Raw genomic sequence first — 27,098 nt, 5'->3', positions numbered from 1 at the left:
CAAATCCAAGTAAGTGTCTAAATTGTCTTTGCCATGAAATATGGGAGTTCAACTCTAACTTCTTTTGATTTACATTCCCTAAAAATTCTTCTAGGGTGAGGTTGATAAATATCTTGCATATGTAGGCCACCCTGTTGTTCTTGGAAACTTGTGGCTAAACTACTCTTTTATTTTCTCCTTATTTTTTCTCTCAATTTTTCTTCTTGTTTAACCAATTTATGTTTTTCCTCAATTATAACAAGTTAAGCATCCATTTCAATTTTCACTTTTTCTCTAGCTAGGGTCCCTTACTTTCTCCATAGTTTTAGTGATTGAAGTTCCTTTGTAACATGTGAAATACTTTTGGGAGGACTTGAATCACTACCAATATGTGAATGAGAATGACGACTCATGGTTGAACAAAAAGATTTAAACTCAATTTGTAAAAGAAACTAAGCTAAATAAAAACTATCCTAAACGCACCTATTAGTAAACAAAAGGCTTTGGAACTCTTGTTTACTAACTAATCAAGGTCAAAATATATGGTAACATAAATTGACGTGAAAGCCTTAAAGAAACAAGTAAAGAAGCAATGTAAAGTATACAAACAAAGTGGAAGTCTTAAAAAGACACCTAGAGCCTCAATAAGACCACTTTCACAAGAATAAAAGGCCAAGTTTACACAAAAATTTCAACAATAAAAAAGGATACTATTCTTGAACTTTTCTTTCAAGTGTTTGCTCTCAAAATATTTGGTGTAGCTCTTTAAGTCTCCAATTGTCAATCAATGAGTTGTTTCTCCTAGAACTAAAACACTTCAAGAAAAGGCTAGCACACAAAAAGATAAAATTAGAATGGATCTAGAAAGGATAAAGAAAACTAAAACAAAGGATAAAGGAATCAAAAACTATGATTACAAGTTGTTAGATCCAAGTGTTTAGTGATTTATCAAACATGTTTTGAATTTTCTTCTTCTCTGAACTAGCTCACTCTTTATGCATCCTCCTAACCATAGCTCTAGTCGTGGGTTCCTTAGCTAGGCTTTTGCCATCACAGATGCACATACATAAACAGACTCCCAAACACCTACAAATAAACATACATAGAGAAACACACACAGACACAAATAAACACACATACATTAAAACACAGACACGCATATAAAGAGACACTCAACACACTCAAACACACACACATAAAGACACAAAGGCAAACATAATCTCATAGACACGTACAAACACACACAGACACACATTGACACACACAAATACAGACAAACACATTCACTAACACACAGACACAAACATATACACACAGACAAATACAAAGACACAAACCCAAACATGAATCATCACGCACATACATAGACACACATACACACAAACACATGCACATAGATATATACACAAACACACACAAACGTGCACAAAAAGGTAAATAAACACACACAAATAGACAAAAAGACATACACACACAAAAAGGCACATAGACAAATATAGTTTGACACACGCTCACTCACATACAAACAAACACATTAACACAAAAAGAAACACACACACAAACACTAACACAAAGACACACACACACACATAGACAAAGGCACAAACAACACACATAGATATTCAAAAACTTACAAAGACACACAAACAGCATTCACACAAACTCACAAACACATCTCACATACAAACACAAACACACACACAGACATGCAAATAACGCACACAAAAACACAGAAAAACAAACAAACACATGCATGCACAAAAACATACACAAAGAGATGCACACACACGGACATAGACACACAAAAAAAACACACAGAAATAAACATACATAGACACAAAGACACACACATAGAGACAGCCACACACATACAAAGACACAGACACACACACAAGCATAAAGACACACACGCATTGAGGCACACAAACAAACAAACACACCCAAACATACACACAGACAAACACATACAGACACACACAAACATAAACAAAGACATAGACACACACATACACACAAACAAACACAAACGCAGAGCAACACAAACAACAGACAAACAAACACATAGATAGATTCACATCCACACACACACAAAGACGAACATAGACATAGACACACAACTACACAACCACACAAAGACACACACATAGATACAAAGAAACACACAAACGCACAAACAAACACAACCACACAAAAACACACACACATAAACACAAACACCTAGACACACACACAGACATACATACACAAACGCATATCATCCAAACACATAAACAAAGAGACACACACACAAAGACACAATCAGACAAACACAAAATAAACACAAACACACACAAATAAACACACGCACCTAAACACGTACACACTGACACACAAACACATGCATAATAACACAGGCACACAAATAGAGACACACACATAGAGGCACACAAACACACAGGTGCATACACATAAAGACACATTAAGGCAAACACATGCACACATAAATACATACAAATACTCACGCACAAATACACACAAAAAGAGACTGGCACACACATAAAAACACTCACACCCATACACAACCACAAACAAACAACGAATACACAAAGACACACACATAAATAGAGAAACACACACATGCACACAAAAACGCACACACAGGCACACAAACGCAGACACAAACACACGCACACATAACACACATGATCACATGCACACACACAAATGTAGACAGACACACACACGGATACACACAAAAACACACACATAAACACATAGACACACACAAACACACACAGAGATAGGCATAAACACACATAAAGACACATAGACACACATTAGTACAAAGAGACATACACAAAGGCACACAGACAAGCATAGTCTCACATGCCTAATGGCACACATAGACAAAAGCTCACACATAGACGCATGGACACACTTGCACAAAAACATACAAAAAAAATAGACAGCAACAGACAAACACATAGGATTAGATGGACAAACACATACATAAGCACAAACACAAACACACAAATCTAAAGACACACATACACAAAACTTATGAAGGCACACACATATACTCACATATAGACACAAAAACACACGCAGACACACTTAGGGACACATAAAGACACCTAGACACACACACACACCTAGAAAATGAAACACATGCAATGACATACAAAGATAAACATGCACACAAATATAGACACACAAAGTCAAACACACATAAACAGACACACTAAGGCACACATACATACAGACACGCACAGTTAAAGAAACACATGCAAACACACACATAGACACACATAAACACACGCACATAGGCACACACTGACAGACACACAAACACACACTAACAAACACACATGCACACATACACACAAAGATATCCAAACACCTAAATGCAAACACATACATAAAGAGACACTCACAAACACATAAATAGAGACACTCAAACCCAACCACACACAAGCATAAACACATACATAGAGACACCAAACCCAACCACACACACGCGCAAACACATACACAGAGATACCCAAACCCAACCACACACAAAAACACAAACATAAACATAAACATAAACATACTCACACACACAAACTTAAACACAACAACACACAAATAAACACAAAAAGACAAACATACATGCATAGACACACACAAACACAAACAAATACACACACACTCATAGACAAAAAAAAACCTACATAAACACACACAAAGACATACACAAACTCATAGACACGCACAAACATAGACAAAAACACAGACACACATACACATATACAAAAAAACACAAATGCAAAGCCAAAAAAAACAACAGACAAACAAGCACACAAATACATTCACACACATACACACACACTAAGACACACATACACATGGACATAGACACACGAACACATAGATATAGATACACACACATAAATACATAGAAACACACACACACAAACACAAATACAAACACGCAAACACAAACACCCAGACATACACACACAAATGCACATACATCCAAACACATAAACACACACATAGACACACAAACTCACAAACACACACAAACATATACAAAGACATAGACATACGCATACAAATAAACACAAACAAAAATCCAAACATAAATAAACACACAGATACATTCACACACATACACATAGATAATAACACACATACAAATAGACACAGACAAAGACACACAAACACGTAGACACAAAAACATACACACACATAAACATAGAGAAACACACAGATAGACACAACCACACACAAATGCACATACATCCACACAGACACAAACACACACAAAGACACAAACAATCACCACACATAGACACATATACACAGACACACGAACACACATAAATAGACACATGGACAAATATACAGAAGCACACGCATACACGCATACACATACACACAAAAACGTAGACACACACATACATGTAAACCTAGAGAAACTTACATAAGCACACAAACAGACACAACCACACATAAAAACACACGCACACATAACACACATGATCACATGCACACACTCAAATGTAGACAAATAGACACACGGATACACACAAAAACACACACATGAACACAAACACACACATAAACACATAGACACACACAAACACACACAGAGATTGGCACAAACACACATAAAGACACATAGACACACACATAAGTACAAAGAGACATACACAAAGGCACACAGATAAACATTGTCTCACACGCCCGATGGCACACACAAACAAACACTCACACATAGACACATGGACACACTTGCACAAAAACATACGAAAATAAATAGACACCAACAGACAAATACATACGATTAGATGGACACAGACATACATAAGCACAAACACAAACACACAAATCCAAAGACACACATACACAAAAACTTATGAACACACACACATATACTCACATATAGACACACAAACACACGTAGACACACTTAGAGACACAAAAAGACACCTAAACACACACACACTCAGAAACAAAAACACATGCAATGACACACAAAGATAAACACACACACAAATATGGACACATAAAGAAAAACACACACACAAATATGGACACATAAAGAAAAACACACACAAACAAACACACTAAGGAACACATACATACAGACACAGTTAAAGAAACACATGCAAACACACACATAGACACACATAAACACACGCACATAGGCACACACTGACAGACACACAAACACTCATACACACATAAAGTCACATATACACAAACACACTAACAAACACACATATGCACACATACACACAAAGACATCCAAACACCTAAATGAAAACACATACACAAAGAGACACTCACAGACACAAACACAAACAAGCACAAACACATAAATAGAGACACTCAAACCCAACCACACACAAGCACAAACACATACATAGAGACACCCAAGCCCAACCACACACAAGCACAAACACATACACAAAGACTCCCAAACCCAACCACACACAAAAACACAAACATAAACATAAACATAAACATACTCACACACACACTCAAACACAACAACATACACATAAACACAAAAAGAAAACACACATGCATAGACACACACACAAACACAAACAAATACACACACACGCATAGAAAACACAAACACACATACACAAAAAAAAACCTACATAAACATAAACAAAGTCATACGCAAACTCACAAACACACAAACAGACAAAAACACATACACACACACATACAAATAAACACAAACGCATAGCCACACAAAAACAACAGACAAACAAGCACACAAATACATTCACACACATACACACACACTAAGACACACATACACATGGACATAGACACACGAACACACCAACATAGATACACACAAAATCACAAACACAAACACCTAGACACACACACACAAATGCACATACATCCAAACACGTAGACACACACATAGACACACAAACTCACAGACACACACAAACATATACAAAGACACAGACATACACGCCAACAAATAAACACAAACAAAAAGCCACACACAAATAAAGACACAGATACATTCACACACATACACACAGCCAAGAACACACATATAAATAGACACAGACAAAGACACACAAACACGTAGACACAAAAACATACACACATAAACATAGAGAAACACACAAACACACAGACAGACACAACCACACATAAATACAAACACAAAAACACAAACATACAGACACACACAAATGCACATACATCCACACATACACACACACACAAAGACACAAACAAACACCACACATAGACACACAGACTCACGAACACACACAAATAGACACAAAAACAAACATACACAAGCACACACATACACCCAAACACGGAAACACACAAACACGTAGACACACATATATATAAACCTAGAGAAACTTACACGAGCACACAAATAGACACAACCACACATAAACACACAAAAAAAAACACGAACACCTAGACACACACAAATGCACATACATCCAATACACACACACAAAGACACTAACAGACATACACACACACACCTAGACACACACACAACCATACATACACAAGCGCATATACATCCAAACACAAATAAAGAGACACACGCACAAAGACACAGTCAAACAAACACAAAAAGAACACAAACACACACAAATAAACACATGCACCTGAACACGTACACACTGACACACAAACACATGCATAATCACACAGACACACAAATAGAGACACGCAAACACACACAGGTGCATACACATAAAGACACATTAAGGCAAACACATGCACACATAAAGACATACAAATACTCACGCACAAATACACACAAAAAGATATTGATGCACACATAAAAGCACTCACACCCAGACACAACCACAAACAAACAACGAATACACAAAGACACACACATATATAGAGAAACACACACAGGCACACAAACACACAACACATAATCACATGCACACACACAAACGTAGACAGATACACACATAAACACACACTTAAACACATAGACACACACACACACAGAGATAGGCACAAACACACATAAAGACACATAGACACACATAGAAGTACAAAAAGACATACACAAAGGCACACAAACAAACATAGTCTCACACACCTAATGGCACACACATACAAACACTCACACATAGACACACTTGCACCAAAACATACAAAAATAAATACACACCAACAGACAAACACATACGATTAGATGGACACACACACACATAAGCACAAACACAAACACACAAATCCAAAGACACACATACACAAATACTTATGAACGCACACACATATACTCACTTATAGACACACGTACACACGTAGACACACAAAGACACCTAGACATAGACACACTTAGAATCAGAAACACATGCAATGACACACAAAGATAAACACACACAAATATAGACACATAAAGACAAACACACACAAACAGACACACTAAGGTACACATACATACAGACACAGTTAAAGAAACACATGCAAACACACACATAGACACACGCACACAGGCACACACAAACACTCATACACACATAGAGTCACAGATACACAAACACACACTGACAAACACACATATGCACACATACACACAAAGACATCCAAACACTTAAATGCAAACACATACACAAAGAGACACTCACAAACACAAACACAAACAAGCACAAACACATAAACAAAGACACCCAAACCCAACCACACACAAGCACAAACACATACACAGAGACACCCAAACCCAACCACATACAAAAATACAAACATAAACATAGACATAAACCTACTCACACACAGAAACTCAAACACAACAACACACACATAAAAACAAAAAGACAAACACACATTCATGGACACACACAAACAAACAAATACACACACACATAGAAACACACAAACACACAAACACAAAAAAGCCTACATAAACACACACAAAGACATACATAAATAGACAGACAGACACAAACATAGACAAAAACATAGACACAAACATACACACATATACAAATAAACACAAACGCAAAGCCACACAAAAACAATAGACAAACAAGCACACAAATACATTCAGACACATACACACACATACACATGGACATAGACACACGAACACACAGATATAGATACACAGACATAAACACAAATACAAACACACAAACACACAAACACAAACACCCAAACATACACACACAAATGCACATACATCCAAACACCTAAACACACACATAGACACACAAACTCACAAACACACACAAACATATACAAAGACACAGACTTACACGCGTACAAATAAACACAAACAAAAAGCCACACACAAATAAACACACAGATACATTCGCACACATACACACAAACAAGAACACACATACAAATAGACACAGAGAAAGACAGACAAACACGTAGACACAAAACATACACAAACATAAACATAGAGAAACACACAAACACATAGACAAACACAACCACACAGAAATACACACACAAAATCACAAACACCCAGACACATAAATGCACATACATCCGCACAGACACACACACACAAAGACATAGACAAACACCACACAGACTCACGAACACAGACAAATAAACACAGAGACAAACATACACAAGCACACACATACACCCAAACACGGAAACACACAAACACACATACATAGACACAAACACGTAGACACACACATACATATAAACCTAGACAAAATTACACAAGCACACAACCACACATAAACACACACAAAAAACACAAGCACCTAGACGCACACACACAAGGACACTAGCAGACATACACATACACATAGACACACACCCAGACTCACGAACACACAAATAGACACACACAGAGACAAACATACAAGCACACACATACACCCAAACATGTACACACAAATAGAAAGACACACACGTAGAGGCATACAGGCACACACACAAATATAGAGAAACACACACAAGCACTCAAACACACGGACAAACACACACTCTTACACAATAACACAAACACAAAAAGACAAATATGCATATATAGATACAAACACAAACACAGGCACACACAAAAGCACACAAACACACAAAAAGACACACATAGGAACATGCACATATATACACAAATTTCTCATACATACACAAACACAATCACACATACACATACAGAAGCACAAAAAGACATACACACAAACACACACGCACACAAAAAGACACAAACACAAGGGCACACACATCCAAACTTACATTCTCACACACAAAGACAAAGACAAAGGAACACAAACACACACACACAGAGACTCATTGACACACGCAAATAGAAAAACACAGACACAAAGGCATACAAGCACACAGAGGTGCACTCACACCAAGATAGATATATATATACACATGCACAAATACATACATAGAGAGACTAACACACACATTAAGACACATACACACACAAACACTCATCATACACAACCACAGACAAACACATGAATACACAAATATAAACACACATAAAAATAGAGAAACACATAAACACAAACACACAAAAACACATGCATAAACACGAGCACAAAAACATAAGAACACACGCACACAAACGTAGATAGACGCATACACGAATAGCCACACAAACACAAACACAGACATCAACACAGACACATAGTGATAGACACAAACATACACAACCACACAAACACATAAAGACACATAGTCACACACAAGCACAAAGACACAGAGGCAAATAGACAAATATAGTCTCACACACCTACAAGCACACACTCACAGACAAACACACACAAACACACATACACATGCACAAAAATAGACACACATAAATAGATAGACAGAAACACACAAGAACAAACACAAACACATACAGACACGTACACACACAAATCGAAAGACACACACAAACACACGCACACACAGAAACCCATAGACACATACAGAAACACACATACGCAAAAAACCCAAAGACACACAAACTCACAAGTAGACACACAAATACACACAGCCACACAAAGACACCTAGACACACACACTTAGACAAAAAAAAACACGCACAAAGATACACAAAGATAAACATGCACACATATAGACACACAAAGATACAGAGACACACAAACACACACTAAGGCACACATACACACAAACATGTAGTCATAGAAACACAACAACATTCATAAACACTAACATGCATAGAGACACACACCCACAAACACACACAAGGACAACCACACATCTAAACTAAACATAGACAACACACACAGACACAAATAAAAACACACACAAGCACAAACACATACACACAAAGACATTGGGGTTAAGCATATTAATAAAAGGATCACATAGACTTTTCATCATTTCTAGATTAAAATATACAACTTTTAAATGCAATCGATTTTTATAAAGTTTAGGGACACGAACATTACTGTACATACGTAGCATGTATCAAGTGCACCACTTTGAAATCCCCAAGAAACCCGAGAATAACTATGAGAGAAATAAACCTTATAAATCAAACGAATATCATTTAATAGATAGACAACACAGGAACCAAGCATATCCCCAAATTTATAAAGGTCAAAGGATAATATGAAAAGAGATACGTGTTAACCGTTTGATGCAAAAAGCATGGAGCCAGCCAACAAAAGCATCCCAAATACCATTCATACGCCCTCACGTGCGCCAAACTCGACACCACCGAACGAACCACACCCTGCATTCTCAAAGGTTTGCAAGCAAATGAAATATTAAGTGATGCCAAGTCTAACATTGCTAGGCATGAAAATCTAGGGGACATATATAAGAATGCATTTCATTTTTACCAAGTTTAGGGACAGGAACATTATTGTACAAACGTAGCATGCATCAAGTGCACTACTTTCAAATCCCCAACAAACCCAAGAATAGGTGTATGTGAAATAAGCTCTCTAAATCAAATGAATATCATTTAATAGATATGCAACACAAGAATTGAACATGCCCCCAAAGCCATAATGACCAGAGGAAACTATGAAAAGGGATACATGTCATGTCAACCGTTCGATGCACAAGCATGGAGCCAGCCAACAAAAGCATCCCAAATACCACTCATACACCCTCACGTGCGTCAAACTCGACACCACCAAATGAACCACACCCCGCATCCCCAAAGGTATGCAAGCAAATGGAACATTAGGTGATACCAAGTCTGACATTGCTAGGCATGAAAATCTAGGGGACATATATAAGGCTTTCTTACCCTATATTTTTCTCATGATGAATAAAAAAATGTAATGAATAATGACTTTCTACTTTTTGACATTAGGTTCAGGCATAATCATAAAAGGATCATATGTCATATTCATCATTTGCCAATTAAAACACTCATCATGAAAATGTTGCCGACTTTTATCGAGTTCAGGGACAAAATCAAATATATAAGGTTTTAATACCCTATATTTTCCCATCATGAATACCAAATACAGCAAATCATAACCATCTCTATTTGTCAACATCAAGGTCAAGTATAAAAAGATCATATACCTTTTTCATCATTTGTCGACTGAAAGATTCATTATTTAATTGCAACCGATTTTTACTGATGTAAGGGACATGGACAAATATATAAGGTTTTAACATCCTATATTTTCTTACGATCAATACCAAATGCATGTAATAACAAGGGTCTCAATTTTACAACATAAGGGTTAGGCATGTTCATAAAGGATCATATACCATTTTCATCTTTTGTTGATAAAATATTTATCTTGTAAATGCATTTCATTTTTACCAGGTTTAGGGACAGGAACATTATTGTACATACGTAGCATGCATCAAGTGCACTACTTTCAAATACCCAACAAACCCAAGAATAGGTGTGGGTAAAATAAGCCCTCTAAATCAAATGAATATCATTTACTAGATAGGCAACACAGGAACCGAGCATGTCCCCAAAGCCATAATGGCCAGAGGAAAATATGAAAAGGGATACATGTCAACCGTTCGATGCACAAGCATGGAGCCAGCCAACAAAAGCATCTCAAATACCACTCATACACCCTCACGTGCGCCAAACTCGACAGCACCAAACGAACCACACCCCGCATTCCCACAGGTATGCAAGCAAATGGAACATCAAGTGATTTCAAGTTTGGCATCGCTAGGCATGAAAATCTATGGGACATATATAAGGCTTTCTTACCCTATATTTTTCTCATGATGAATAAAAAAATGCAACAAATAATGACTTTCTACCTTTTGACATCATGTTCAGGCATAATCATAGAAGGATCATATACCATATTCATCATTTGCCAATTAAAACACTCATCATGAAAATGTAGCCAACTTTTATCGAGTTCAGGGACAAAGTAAAATATATAGGGTTTTAATACCCTAAATTTTCCCACCATGAATACCAAATACATCGAATCACAACCATATCTGGGTGTCAACATCAAGGTCAAGCATAAAAGAATCATATACTTTTTCATCATTTGTCGACTAAAAAATTCATTATTTAAATGCAACCAAATTTTACTGAAGTAAGGGGCATGGACAAATATATAAGGTTTTAATACCCTATATTTTCTTACAATCAATACCAAATGCATGTAATAACAAGAATTTCAATTTTTCGACATCAAGGTTAGGCATATTCATAGAGGATCATATACCATTTTCATCATTTGTCGATTAAAATATTCATGTAAATGCAATTAATTTTTACCAAGTTTAGGAACAGGAACATTATTGTACATACATAATATGCATCAAGTGCACTACTTTCAAATCCCCAACAAACCCAAGAATAGGTGTGGGTGAAATAAGCCCTCTAAATCAAATGAATATATTTAATAGATAGGCAACACAGGATCCGAGCATATCTGCAAAGCCATGAAGGCCAGAGGAAAATATGAAAAGGGATACATGTCAACCATTCGATGCACAAGCATGGAGTCAGCCAACAAAAGCATCCCAAATACTACTCGTACACATTCACGTGCTCCAAACTTGACATCACTGAATGAACCACACCCCGCATTCCTAGAGGTATGCAAACAAGGGCGTAAATAGTAAACTACTTTAAAAAAATCCCTAATAGGGCCTAAATAATGATGGTTAGGTCACTTGATTTTTAGGGTGACTCTCCCTTCCTTTGACTATGGTTGATCCTTCATTCCTGTGGGTGAGCTCCCTAACAACTATCTTCCTTAAAGGCATAAACATAATTTTTTCACTCTTCTAACAATTGCAAACAAGACTTTATCTTTGCCTCTCCCTCTCAAGTTGTTTGATAAAGAACTATTTAGTTAATACTTTAATCATGAAAAAAATAATATTATAAATTTTATAATGCACCTAACTATCTGTGTGACAAAACAACTTTCTTAGACAATAGAATGTATGATAGAACTCTCAAGCTCAAACAATTAAATAATTTTTTTTTAAAATAATAAAACTAATAACAAACTTGGAACTTAGTCTTGAGCAAGAGAAGTTAAAAAAAAATGCTCTCAAAGCTAAAGCTGTAGAACTAGAAAAAATTGAAAAACCCTGCCTTGAAACTCAAGAAGCCATGCCCTTTTGAGTTAAGTAGACAAGTTAAAAGAAATAGTTTTAAAATATTTATGAGTTTACACACATTATTCTAATTTATATATGGATAAATATTATTTTCCTAAAAAATATACCTTTTTTTTATATCAAATATCATTCTTTATATGAGTTATTTATGTTATTTAAACAGATTTAATCCCCATTTTACACAACAAACATGAAGGGAGATCAATTTTATCTGATTCTACTTTTTTTTTCTTTGCATTTCTTTTCTTACACCTCTTTATTATTGATCTCATTCAAAACAAAATAATAAATGATTTGATTTGAAAAATTAAATTAACATAAAGTTGTTAATTGAATAATTAATATTTTTTTCCTAAAGTGAAAGATAACGTAGATGGATGAAATATAATTGTATATGCATTATAAATTTACTAAAACTTCAATTTTACTTGTTAATTTTAATTAATGTTTATATTTTGTAATTTTACTTTAGACAACCAATTTGTTTAGATTTTATGTCTCTTTTCCTTCTTTTTAACATAAACAAATTGGATTGTATCATAATTCATATTTTCTATTACATGTATTTTAAGAAGTTATTGAACATAAACCAAAATGACGATAACAACACTACATACTTGGTTAATAGTATTACAAAGAATAATGATGTATGAATATCCCACGATATAATATTTTGATTAAATTTTTTGTAAATTTATATAAAATATTAATTAAATTTCCAGAAGCTTTCTAATTTTTTTACCAGTAAAAATTATAATTAACAATTCTAAAGTTTAAATTTAAGATGTTGGGTATTTTATTTCAATTCTATGTCATTATACAGATCCTAGTAATTCAAAAGTTCTCTTATTTAATTATTCTCTATAAATTTGAATGCTAAAATTGATATTGGAACAGGTTGTTTAAAATATTAAAAAATGATTATGAAATAATTATTTAATTCTTTAAAAATAAACAGTTGCTTACTTATAAAATACTCACTTTAGACAAACATTTAAAAAACTATTTATTATATTTAAAAATGTTCATAAATTAAATTAAATAAATGGAACATTAATATATATAAAGAAAAAACAATTTATTTTGGGTCAGTTTCTTATACATGCTAAAAGAATATAATGAACTTCATATGTTGTCAGCTTTCAATTATTTTGAAAACAGAAACTAAGGCATGATCTTTTCTATAAGTTTCAATTTAAAAAATAATTTAGTATGGTTACAATGATCTTAATGGGTTAAAAATGTCAATTTAATTCAAATTCAAATTTTAAAATTTTAAATCTATATCTCATTGAACAAGTTTAAGCAAACAATTAACTAGCTCATCCAATATCATCACATCTACACTATCTACATATTATACTTTATTGCCGAGAAAGGAAGGAAAAAAAAAAAAAAGAAATAGCACAATAATATAGAAAAACCATAAACTTATTCTTTGTCTCACTTTTTTTTGGCAAAGAATTTATCTCACTCTATAATTAGAAACATAATTTCCCTTTATGTTGTTTGAAGATAGATGTTTTTATTTAGTGATGTAGTTTGATTTGATATATCCTCTAACATTTAAATTAAAATAATCATTTGAATAAAAATAATTTTAGTAATTATTGTTTAGTTAATAATAATATGAAAAGATTAAAAACCTAAAAGTTATAAAGGAAATATAAATAGAAAATTTATTGCAATCAAAAGCTTGAAATGAAACTACCTCATAGATATCATCCGTGTTTGCAATGGTGCAATGACTTTTAGCTTCACACTCATGATTATCTTCAAAGACTTCAACAGATCTCTAACACTGCATGAGCACAACATCAAGGATTTATGTTGTGTTATAAAAAGTATTAACTATTTTATAATACAACATAAATCCTATCCATGACACTAGCTAGAGATTAAAATGAGCATAGGAAATGCAATTAAAAAAAGAGGACGTTACATTAGGGGAAAAAACATCTTGGTTGAACAAGTTCGCTATCTAAGTTTTCGCTTGTTCTTGCTCTTGAGATCAATTGCATCAATTTATCACCTAGCATTAAACAATATATATATATATATAACAACATAGGATCATTATTATATAAGTAATTTTAATAACATATAAGTAAAATTGATAATGGCATTTTACGTGAAAGCATGCAACTTAAGTAACCTATTTAACTACTATAAAGAATAATACCACAACAAGATACACAGAACCTGATAATGAAGGAAGCAATAAACCCTTTAAAACAAGTAATTTTAATAACATATAAGTAAAATTGATAATGGCATTTTACGTGAAAGCATGCAACTTAAGTAACCTATTTAACTACTATAAAGAATAATACCACAACAAGATACACAGAACCTGATAATGAAGGAAGCAATAAACCCTTTAAAACAAGAGTGTCTTCTAAAATTTTGTTTAACATGTGCAACCCTTCACTACTATTTACTATATGGATAGTGTAGCTAAATTAGTTTTGTTTTGTTGGGGATGAACCCTCTCCCTTTCAAAAATATAAATAAATAGAAAAAAAAACAATATCTCTCAAAAAATAAACAAATAGAATAAATGAATATCAAGATGGAAATAAGATTGAGTAGTGTTGTGTGATGATGTATGCACTTATAAAGGGTGGAAATTTCAATGTGGCTTTTGGGAGAGTACCATGATCAACAACAAAAAACAAAAATGAATAAAGATACTTAAGGAGATAATAGAAGTTTAATCTTTCATTTATTACTATCTTGATTTTGCTAAAGGGATGCCTGATAGAAAAGTCAAGGGCATTATGATCATTATGAAGATCATTACTTCCAAAAAAATTTGAAGATCATTATGATCTTCCCACTCATTTAGAAAGGGGAAAGTATACATCATTCTTTCTATACTAGAAATGAAAGGAAAAAGATTAGAGGAATATTTGACATAAAGATATTAATAGAATAATATTATTAATACATTTATCAGAATTTTTTTACCTTGAGGACAAAAACTCCTCATAATGTTTCTGTCTTTGTTATATTCAATTGCTACTCTGAAATTATTCACCTCAAATTCAAGAATCAAAGTTTCAAAACATTGATTTCCAGAATTTTTTTCTTGAGCTATTTCATACCCTTCTTTTTTATATTCAATAGCTGCTCTGTTATAATTTGTTTCTCCGTTATTTCAAGAGTACAACATAATAGTAAACACTAAAAGAAGTTCCTTATCATATAATACATTACGTTTAGTTTAACCCAAAAATGGTTTTGAAGAACATCTTGAACAACACACTAAAATGGTTTTCAAGTTTGAGCAATCAAGACTTGTTTCATAGGCAATGTCAACCCAGAGGATTTAAGGACACTCAAGGTTAAAAAATGATAAGAACAATAAGTTGCTGCCTTCAAACAGAGAAAACAATTAGAGAAGTACCTTGCACATAGCATTATCTTGAGCTTGAGGAGTTGCAAACTTGCAATAAATCCTGCAATCTGTATCAAGAAGAAACTAAACTGAGACAGAGATTTGTAACAGAAGTATCAGGAACCATAGATTTATCTTGAGTTTGGGAGTTGCAAGAAAATCCAACAATCTGTATCAAGAAATTAAACTGAGACAGTGTTCTGTAACAAAAGTATCAAGAACCTTAGCATTATCTTGAAAACGAGGAGTTGCAAGAAATGCAAGAAATCCAGCAATCTGCATCAAGAAGAAACTAAACTGGCAAGCAAATTTGTGATAGATACCTAATTAAATCTGTATCAAGAAACATACCTAATTAAATATGTATCAAGAAGCATCTTCTTTTCTTTCATATGCTTGTACTGTCCTCCGTCACCACCCTCTACCACAAAATCCTCTTCTCCATCATCCATTACTTCCGAGGTCTTGAGAGTTGAGCCCATCCCTGTTACTTCTCACCATTTTTCCTTTCTCCACTTCTGTTCACCATAAACTGTGACCTCTGTAAATACAATATAATACAGAATGGTGGTGTAACTCATACCATTTCTATTTAAGTTTAATTTTAATTAAAAAGATAATATGATTTACCAAATACACCAGAGGCTAGAAAGAATGTATTTCATAAATGTGGTTAAAAAACAACCGAAGAAAAAAAAAATACACGTTCAAGAATTTCAACAAGAAAGGCTTTTCTTCACTTTTGAGATAGAAAAAATTCAATTTTAGAAACATTGAATAGCTTTTCCATTTCAATCAAGAAAGGGTGCAGCATTTAGTTGTTGACTTTCCTTTGGCACCCTCGGCAGTGGATGGAGACAATGACCACAATAAGGGTCTGGGAGACAGAGGCATTTCCCTTGCATTGGAGAAGCTCTACTTGTACTTGTGCATTCTACTTCTTGAGTGGAACTTTGAAGAGATAAGAAACGGATGACAGATAACTCAAATAGATAGGAACTTTTAAAAAATCCCTCAGCCCAAAAAGTCCATTTATGAAAAAATTCATAAAGTCAAAAGGCCCACAAAAATAGAAGTAATATTTTAACCAATATTTATGTTTTAAAAAATTATTTTAACAAAATACCCATTTGTGTAAAACAAGAGCTAAAATGAACATCTCTCCAATCAAAGTAAGAAGAAAGCCATGCACTCACCGTATTAAACGTTCAACTGCTTGTGAACCATATCCAAGCTGAAATCAAAGAAAGATAAAAGATAAGTGGGCTGTTGGAATTCTAGAAGAATCTGGTAAAACAAAACCATAAACCAAAAGATAGAAGTTACCCTCCTGGCACTAGGGTGTGTAGCAATGTGTACAATGCGAGCACCTGAAAGTGAGGGAAAAACTGTGTCTCGAAAATGCTCACAGAATTTCCATGGTATTTGATCTCCAAAAGGTTTATGACCATTGCTCAAACTTTGGATTGCTGAATGATGAGATATTGACCCCTCAAGGCAAACATGAAAATAAAAGATATGAAATATGTGGTCACAACAAAAAGCAACCTTAAGAAACAGATAATGGGACAACAAGCATAACCATCTGTAGCATGACCATAAATAACAAGAAATTACAAACTTAAGACAAACACTAAGGAAAGAAATGGAAGTTGCATCTGTGTAAACGAAATCATGCAACCACCATAAAGTTTAAATAATTCAGTTAGTCCTCAATTTATATGGAAACGGAACTGCAAGCTTCAACTATTTTAAACCATTAAAAGATATTGTCCTAGTTTATAGATAGTTTCAGTATCAAGAAATCTGTTTCTTACAAATTCCTTGATGTGACATGTGTGTTGCTTTGTAGAAGGCCACAACACAATTTTAGACAATTTAACTCTAGATCTCTCTTAGCAATTTAACTTATAATTTTTGTCGGTGATATCATGGCTTGTTCAGTTCAAGGACATGTTTCCATTTCCTGCTTTCACTAAATAATTACCAAAAACACCACCTTGTTTTCAAAGATTTATACAAATGAGGAAAGCATTGCTTTTGCCATTTCCTATACAAACTTTGAAAAATAGAAAAATAAAATGAAATTATGAAAACAAGGTGAAACTCTTGTAATTATTGATAAAAACAAATGTTTTCTTAATCCTTGAACCAAAAAATCCTTTAGTTCTGTTAGAACAGAGTGGGCAAGCAAGCCCCGTAATGGAAGCCAATAAGACAGACACAATATACAGAAATGCTGGAAAAAAAAAAAAGATTACTTATGTCAAAGATGCATACCTGGATGACACAAAATATCAAGAAGATAATTCTCCAATTCATCAACAGGTCCTGTCACACAAATATCATTATATGCCCAATGCAAGTCATGTCGGTTAAAACAGATGGACCAAAGCAGAACTAGAAAGAAAATCATGTATACCAAGTAATACAAAAAAAAGTGGTGTGCTGGAGCATCTACTATCAGTTGCAGATCATTTGGAGAATTCTTGTAATGCGATACAACATATATGGCCATAATTCACTGCAAGAATGACAACACTTTAGCACCCCATTTAAACATGTGAAAATATTAATCACAAACCACCCAACATCATCAGATAAATCTGGTCTTACCTGCAAAAACAATTCACAATCTTTGTGATAGGAAAAAAGAGTGTCCCGATTAACATAGTATAGATCACACTCACTATGAGGAGGTAACCTAATTTGAGAACAAAAGAACCATAAATGGATATTGAAAAAACTTTCTCATCTTCCAACAAAACATGAAATAAGCTAGAAATAATCTGCTAAGATCAGGGATGGCATTTGAAACATCTAAGCAAAGTAATGTGTTGAGTCAAGTTTCAATAGGATCCCCAAAACTGTATCTCATGGGTTCACTCAGTTCTATTTTCTTAAATAGACAACCTAAGAGATATTTTTTTTTTCTGCAACAACTCATGCACCCTTTAAAAATATGTGCATCACAATAATTTAATGGATTTTTTGAAACCAAATATCTTAATTTCATAATCCATTTAGAATGTATTTCCATTATGAATTGTAGATTACATGCATGTTGTTTATTAAGGTGATGTTTTAAAGCTAGTAGCAAAAATAAGCACCAGAACCAGTGCCCTCTGTGCTCTTGGAAGACATACTGCTTTGCAATTCCAATTGATGCAAAAGCTTTAGCGATAAAGAGCGTCCAGTACCTTCAAACCTTTTGATTTAAAAGAAAACAGTTTTTTTCAGTTCTCTTAAATGGAGAGACATATAAAACATTGTTAAAGAGATGCAGGAAATGGCCAACAATAAAAAATGATTAATAACTCCCCTTCGGCATAAGAAAAAACAATAGTCATACCCATTAATAGTAGAAGACAGGAAGATTAGATATGGGCCAAGCAGAGACTTACCACCAGCAGTGGAATAACAGCAGCTTCTTCAACAACCAACAGCTCAACTTGTGAAAGCTTTTCATGCTCGTGTGGCCATATATACTAAATGAAATTGAGAAGGAAAAAAGAGGTCCTGAATTTCATTTACTTGTAATCTCACAGCAATGGTAAGTTTCCTAAACATCAATACATTTTTAAAGTTAAATATATCAATGCACACATACACAAAGACAGATACATAGCACATACAAACATAAACAAACAAATATAGACATAACACACACCAACAAAGTCACAAACACACCCACACAGAGGGCGTGAGAGAGATACATACACACAGAGATAAAAACATAAACTAGACACTAACAAAGAGACATCCAAACACAGATATAAATTACACATACACAAGTAAAGACAAACGCAGATACAAAGATAAAGACAGGGCATACACATGGAGAGACACTGGCACAAACACATCACTTGCAAAGTAACACATAATATACCCTAGCTATATATTTGAAGCTAAGAACCTACATTGGTTTATTTTTGGATATTTGTAATTTGTAAGTTTAAGCATGATTTTATTTTAAGTAGTGTTATTCCAGGCCACTTATAATTCTGATAGGAAGAAACTAAAAGGAGATGATGCCACGAAGAATTAGAAGGAAAGAAACATTCTTGTACTTGTTAATTAATTACACCTAGTTACCTAACACCAAGCTCAAATAACTGATAATTAGAAGGAAAGAAACATTCTTGTACTTGTTTTGTTGCTTTCTAACTGTGCATACACACATACAAGTGATGCTTATTATTGGACCCAAAATGATTCAGCAGAACAGACATCATAAGTTGTTTGTAGCGTGGCCCTACACACTGACAAGTGGTGCCCAAGGAAATGGCGTATTTACTAAACATAGCACAAGTATTTAATGCTCCATTCAAGTAGCAAACCTAAAAAAGTAGGGCAATTCTTTCTCAAGTAAAAAAGAAGAAAAAAAATTAACATATTACACACAACCTAAAAAAAGAGAGCAGCAGTATCCTATTTATCTTGTCACATGTGTCATTCTTTGGGTACCTTAGCTAATACAAAACATGCATTGTCTTTTTGGTTTCTCACATGTTTCACTCTTTCAAAACACATTAACATTTTTTGACCTTGTGTGGGACTCTTTGCCAATATTCTATCATGGTTTCTCATTCCAGTGGTTTTCCGAAATTAACTTAGCCATTTTCTCTCTATATAAGTAACACTTCTCTGCATTTGCCTCATCAAACAAACATCTAATTTGCCAGTGTTCTCTTGATTACCACATTACACTAGCATAAACTGTAGCTACATGTTTTCCATCATTTAAAAGAAATATAAGAAAGAAGTTTTGACCATAGAAGGAGCAAAATGAATTCAGCAGGGAGAGCATGGATTGAGGCAACTAGTGTTGGAGTTGTGGAGGCCTTGAAGGACCAGGGCATATGCAGGTGGAACTATGCTTTAATATTAGCTCAGAAACATTCATTGCATATTTAAACATTCATTGTCTTTTTGGTTGCTCACATGTTTCACTCTTTCAAAACAATCATGTTCGAGACACAGACAATAAATGTAAGCACCTTATCCGATAGTAAATGTAGGCACTATTTAAACAATCATGTCATATTGATCCTATGATTGCATTCCTTATCAGAAAGAGACCACTATTTAGATTTTGTTGTGGCACACTACATCCCAAAACACATTAACATTTTTTTGACCTTGTGTGGGACCCTTTGCCAATATTCTATCCTCTGAAATCTAACATTCTGTATAGTTTTAATTTTGTTTATTATCATATATTATATGATTATGATCCCTGCCCCTTGGTACCTCCTTTCCATTCTATTTGAAGCCTCGGGCCAAAGCACCAGACTTCGAGGAAAATAATCAGAGCGAAAGGGTTTTTCAACTTTACCTCTGTTATCAGCAATTTGGCTTAAAATGCACAAAAAGAAGCAAAAGTAGTCACAGATTCCAGGGGCCTCAGACACCCATTGAATAATAGCATATGCCCACAATTCCAACAAGAAGACAAACCAGACCCCACCTAACAAACAACCACGTAAGGAAAGTAACCCCCACAAAACATAAATAACATTATTTCCAAACTAATCAATTCACATTCTTCACCACCCAATCACAGACAATTGTCAAACACTCTCTCTTTAATAGACGAAATTGCAGAAACTTTTCAGCAGTAAAATAGAAACTTTTCAGCCCGGACCCACCACCAATGACAGTTCCAAGATCAACAAAAAAAAAATAGAAACTTTTCAGTAGTAACCCTCACAGGGTTCGGGTGCATTGCTGAGGCATAATAGAAACACAAAAATGTAAAAACCCTAAACAAAGATAATGTGAGAAACTAAAGACATAAATGGTAAAAGAAGTCGTAAAAACCTGGGCGCGAACGGTGGGAGAGACCCAAGAATCTTGCAGAATCAGTCACGAACAATTTCGGAGGAATCGAATGTAGCGGGTGTGGCTACTGGCTATGGATGATGAGAAGAGGAGAAGACGAAGGAACTTACAGTGGGAATAATGAATAGACATATTTTGTTCCCTTATAATTTTTTTTGTTTTAGGGGGGTGTATTGGATTAGGATTTTAAAGGACTTTTTTAGTTAAAAAAAATCCTGCGGATTTTAAAAGACTTTGCAGGATTTTCATAACTTTTAAGATTTTGCAAGATTCTACAAGACTTAAAATCAGGATTTTAATGGATTCTGCAAGACTTTTAAATTAGGATTTTAATGGATTCTGTGGGATTTTGTGGAGTTTTGACATTTGATAAGATTTAAAAAAAATTATACATTCAAATTTAAAAAGAGTCAAAGATAAAAATAATAAATAAAAAAAATAATGTCTAGATAAATAATAATAATAATTCTCTATAATATTCTATCCTCTTTTTATAGCATCCACTATCAATTGTAACAATTCATCGGAATCATCCTTAATCCAAGCTTCATAGTTTTCTTTCTCTTTTCATTTTTCTTTTTTCCTTGTGAATCTCCCATTTGAATTACTAAAACAATATATGTTAAAAAATAGTTATATAAATAATTACGGATAATAGACAAAATCAATAAAATTATATTATTATTTTTAGAAGCACACCATCATACAAGATCGAATATATTTTTGCTATCCAAATGGATCAAATACCTCAGTTATTATAAAAAAAAATGTAAAAACGAAAATATCGAAACATAAGATAATTTTTTATATAAAAAAATTAGTATATTCGATACTGAAAAAATATTTAGATATATAATTTTTTTTATATAAACAGAAGTATTTAGATATAGAGAATATATATATATATATATATATATATATGATAATTTTTAACGATATTTATAAATATAAATTATTCTAACAAATATTTTAACAATATTTTCTTTTTTAAAAAATAAGTTAATGAAGGCATAAATCCTAAACCCTAAAAAATTAGATATTGCAATGTCTTATGTTAATTTTCTTTTTTTAAAATATAAAAAATCTTAATTTCATAATATAAAAATAAAAAAGAAAAATTCATAGTAAAAAAAATAAAATAATTGTTGAGTCATAAAAGGAGGAGGGATAAGAGTAACAAATTCAAGGGAAAGAGAGAATTCGCAATTTTTATGCTAAGAGGGTTCTTCCCCCTACTAAGATCCATTTTTATCTCATTCTACTCACAAAAACCCTAACAAATTCATCTTTTATATATATATATATATATATATATATATATATATATATATATATATATATATATATATATATATTGTTGAGATTATGATATCAATTTCATCTTTCACCTTTTTCTTTTCTTAACGTGTGTCATAAAAAAAATTACCACTTAAAAGTTAAAATTTCAAGTATTTTTTTGTGTTATATAAAGGAACAAATTCAACTACATAGAATAAAATAAAGTAAGTCAATTAAAGAGAACGAACAGAAAAATAAAACAAGTCAATGACACTATCATTTACATATTAGAGTTTCACAAAATAGGAGAATGGTATGAGAATAGTATTATATATGAGCAATGAACAATAGTGTAGTATTATTAGTAGAGAAAAAATGGAGAAGACAGGAGCATAGAAAAAAAAGATGAAAAACTCACTTGAAAATTCTTAAAACACTTGAAAAATCATTTCAAACAATCCTTCAAAATCCGATGGGTTTGGATGGGATTGTTTTATGAATCTGGTATTTATAGATAACACTAGAAAGTCTTTCAAAATCCCTCTCACACAACAATCCTTTAAAATCCTTAAATTTTTGAATACCAATGGATTGTTTTTAAGTTGTAAAAAATCTCAAATGAATACCAGTGGATTTTAATGGACTCTTTAAAAAATCCTAAAAATCCAGATTGAATATCACTGGATTGTTTTTAAGTGACATAAAATCCTGATTGAATACCAATGGACTTTTTTACTCAAAAAAAGTCTTTTAAAATCCTACGAAATCCTAAACCAATACACCCCCCTTAATGTAGTCTTGCTTTTATTTTTTATCTCAATTTGGTCCCAAACTAATTAATAGTTTCAATTTAGTCCCTAATAAATTAATTAGTTTCAATGTGGGACTTCCGTCCAAATTTCTTTAACGAAGTTAACTGTTGTATGGGTGGATGTCACGTGGATGCATAGGTGGATGCCACGTAGATGCCACGTGGATGGCAATTTTTTGAAAATACCTGGAACCAGAACGGGCCGTTCTGGTTGCACTTTTGGTGTGTTAATTTTGCATCCGGAACGGCACGTTCCAGGTGCAAAATTAACACACTAAAAGTACAACCAGAACGGCCCGTTCTGGTTCCAGACTGCTAAACACAAACGATCAATGATTATAATTCACGGTTGTAAATCATGGAAAGAAAAAGACCCAAGGTACAAAGCATTTCAAACACTGAATTTGGTAATATTGTCAATGAAAATTGATAACTTCAATTGCTAAACAGTTAGGCTATACAATGTATTATTAAGGACAATGCAATGTATCACTAAAGGATGAATCACTTACTACCAAATTGACACTATACAGTAAAGGATGAAATGACACTATATTGTCAATGAAATGACACTATACAGTAAATGATGAAATGACATTATTAATTATATTTTAATTATGTTGTTATATCTAATATAATAAATATATTAATATTTTTTTATATTTTATTTTATTGTTTAATTGTTTTTTATTTTGTGGTAAAATTATTTTCATTTTTAATGAAGAAAAAATTTACTTACTTCAATAGTAAGTCTTGATAGATTTTATTCTATTTAATAATTAATGTTCTATATCAAATTTTTAAGAATTTAATTGTTAAATTAAAAAGTTTTTCATGTATAGATCAAATTTATAAAAAGTTTTAAAAAATTAAAAATCATATAATACTTCGTTAAATTAATTCAAATTAACATATAAAATATTTTTATTTTAAATGAATGTAAAAATTTAGAGGACACTAAAAGAAAATAAATTAATAATTTTATTATGTTTATCCTATTAATTTTTATCATTTTATTCCTCTAATTTTAAATAAGTTACAAAAAATTATAAAGTGACACTTAAATATTTCTTCGGATAGAAAGAGAAAAAGAAAAAGTTATTACTCTATTTATAAGGCAATTGTATTTTATAAAAATAAGTAATTTTAAAATTTTTACCATAAAAATTTTTTTTTCAAAATTATTACATTTTTTAATAAAATTAATAAATAATATTCTATTTCTGGAACAGACCGATCTGATTTCAGAACGGCCCGTTCTGAAAACAAAACGGCTCGTTCTGAAACCAGAACGGTCCGTTCTAGTTTCAGAACGGACCGTTCTGGTGTACTCTTGGTGTGTAAATTTTGCATTTGGAACGGCCCGTTTCCGATACAAAATTAACATACCAAAAGCGCATTCAGAACGGCCCGTTCTGGTTCCAGGTGTTTTCAAAAAAAAATTTCATCCACGTGGCATCCACCTATGCATCTAGGTGGCATCCACGTGGCCAATAGTTAACTCCGTTAAAGAAATTTGAACGGAAGTCCCACATTGAAACTAATTAATTTATTAGGGACCAAATTGAAACTAGTTAATTAGTTTGGGATCAAATTGAGACAAAAAATAAAAGAGGGACTACATTGAAACAAAAAAAGATTATAAGGGACCAAAATAGGTATTTAGCCCAAATATTCTCTATCTTTAAAATAACATTAGGATACTTTTGTTTTTTAATTTTAAAAATATAAATAATAAATCGACTATACTCGTCGTTTTTGTTCTAAAAAAAAAGTTCTTTATAAGTAAATTTCCTATGGTACTTATTTCAGTTAACACTTTTTTTAATATTATGCGTGTTTGTTTAAAGTGTTTATTTATTTAAGCGTTTTCTAATTGGTGCTATTTATTTACATTTTTAGTGTAGTGAGTATATTTAAATTAAACTTTCAAGATTTTTTTGACTACTATTTCATCTAAAATTAAATTTGAAAAGTGTATGTTGGTATTAAAAGTTATTTAATTATGTGATTATTTTGATATTATTTCTATAGGTTTAATTTTATCTTGTACTACTTTTTTCTACAAAGTATGAATTTGGGGAGGATGATTATTGATTTTGGGGTGAATTATTTGCTACATATTTGTATGACTAACTACTTGATCTTTCTCTCTATTTCTATATCTTTTAGCTATAGGCTACTTGATTTGGTCTAAAATGACCAAAATTGTCGCAGTAACTTTTTTTTAAATCCTTAAGCAAGGCCTTCATAAATGCATTATGGATCAACTTC

General features: G+C 32.9%; 1 protein-coding gene across 17 annotated transcripts; it reads right to left on the bottom strand.

Moving 5' to 3' along the window:
• Positions 1 to 525: 525 nt before the first annotated feature.
• On the bottom strand, positions 526 to 22,913 carry LOC109817786 (uncharacterized). Of its 17 annotated transcripts, none has more exons than XR_014427868.1 (13): positions 22,715 to 22,866; positions 20,296 to 20,453; positions 20,002 to 20,099; positions 19,508 to 19,595; positions 19,314 to 19,415; positions 18,218 to 19,222; positions 18,088 to 18,125; positions 17,243 to 17,432; positions 17,114 to 17,183; positions 16,901 to 16,959; positions 15,203 to 15,292; positions 10,538 to 10,639; positions 526 to 807 (listed from the first exon to the last, which is right to left on the bottom strand). XR_014427868.1 is itself a non-coding variant. In XM_083059706.1 (13 exons), exons 9-13 carry the CDS (start codon positions 17,371 to 17,373, stop codon positions 12,759 to 12,761), a joined length of 543 nt encoding a protein of 180 aa, XP_082915832.1. In that variant the 5' UTR covers positions 17,374 to 17,432; positions 18,088 to 18,125; positions 18,218 to 18,382; positions 19,172 to 19,222; positions 19,314 to 19,415; positions 19,508 to 19,595; positions 20,002 to 20,099; positions 20,296 to 20,453; positions 22,715 to 22,904; the 3' UTR covers positions 12,605 to 12,758. The 17 variants fall into 17 exon arrangements, 15 of the variants coding, with proteins under 15 accessions (XP_082915863.1, XP_082915872.1, XP_082915832.1 ...); XM_083059706.1 differs by lacking the exons at positions 526 to 807; positions 10,538 to 10,639 and adding an exon at positions 12,605 to 12,951 and having other exon boundaries at positions 18,218 to 18,382; positions 19,172 to 19,222; positions 22,715 to 22,904; XM_083059737.1 differs by lacking the exon at positions 10,538 to 10,639 and having other exon boundaries at positions 22,715 to 22,892.
• Between the last annotated feature and the right edge of the window lie 4,185 nt (positions 22,914 to 27,098).

The sequence above is a fragment of the Cajanus cajan genome, chromosome 1 (assembly GCF_000230855.2).
Source record: "Cajanus cajan strain Asha chromosome 1, NIPB_CcT2T_4, whole genome shotgun sequence".
NCBI classification, from domain to species: Eukaryota; Viridiplantae; Streptophyta; class Magnoliopsida; order Fabales; family Fabaceae; genus Cajanus; species Cajanus cajan.
This window is presented reverse-complemented; position numbering and strand designations above follow the sequence as displayed.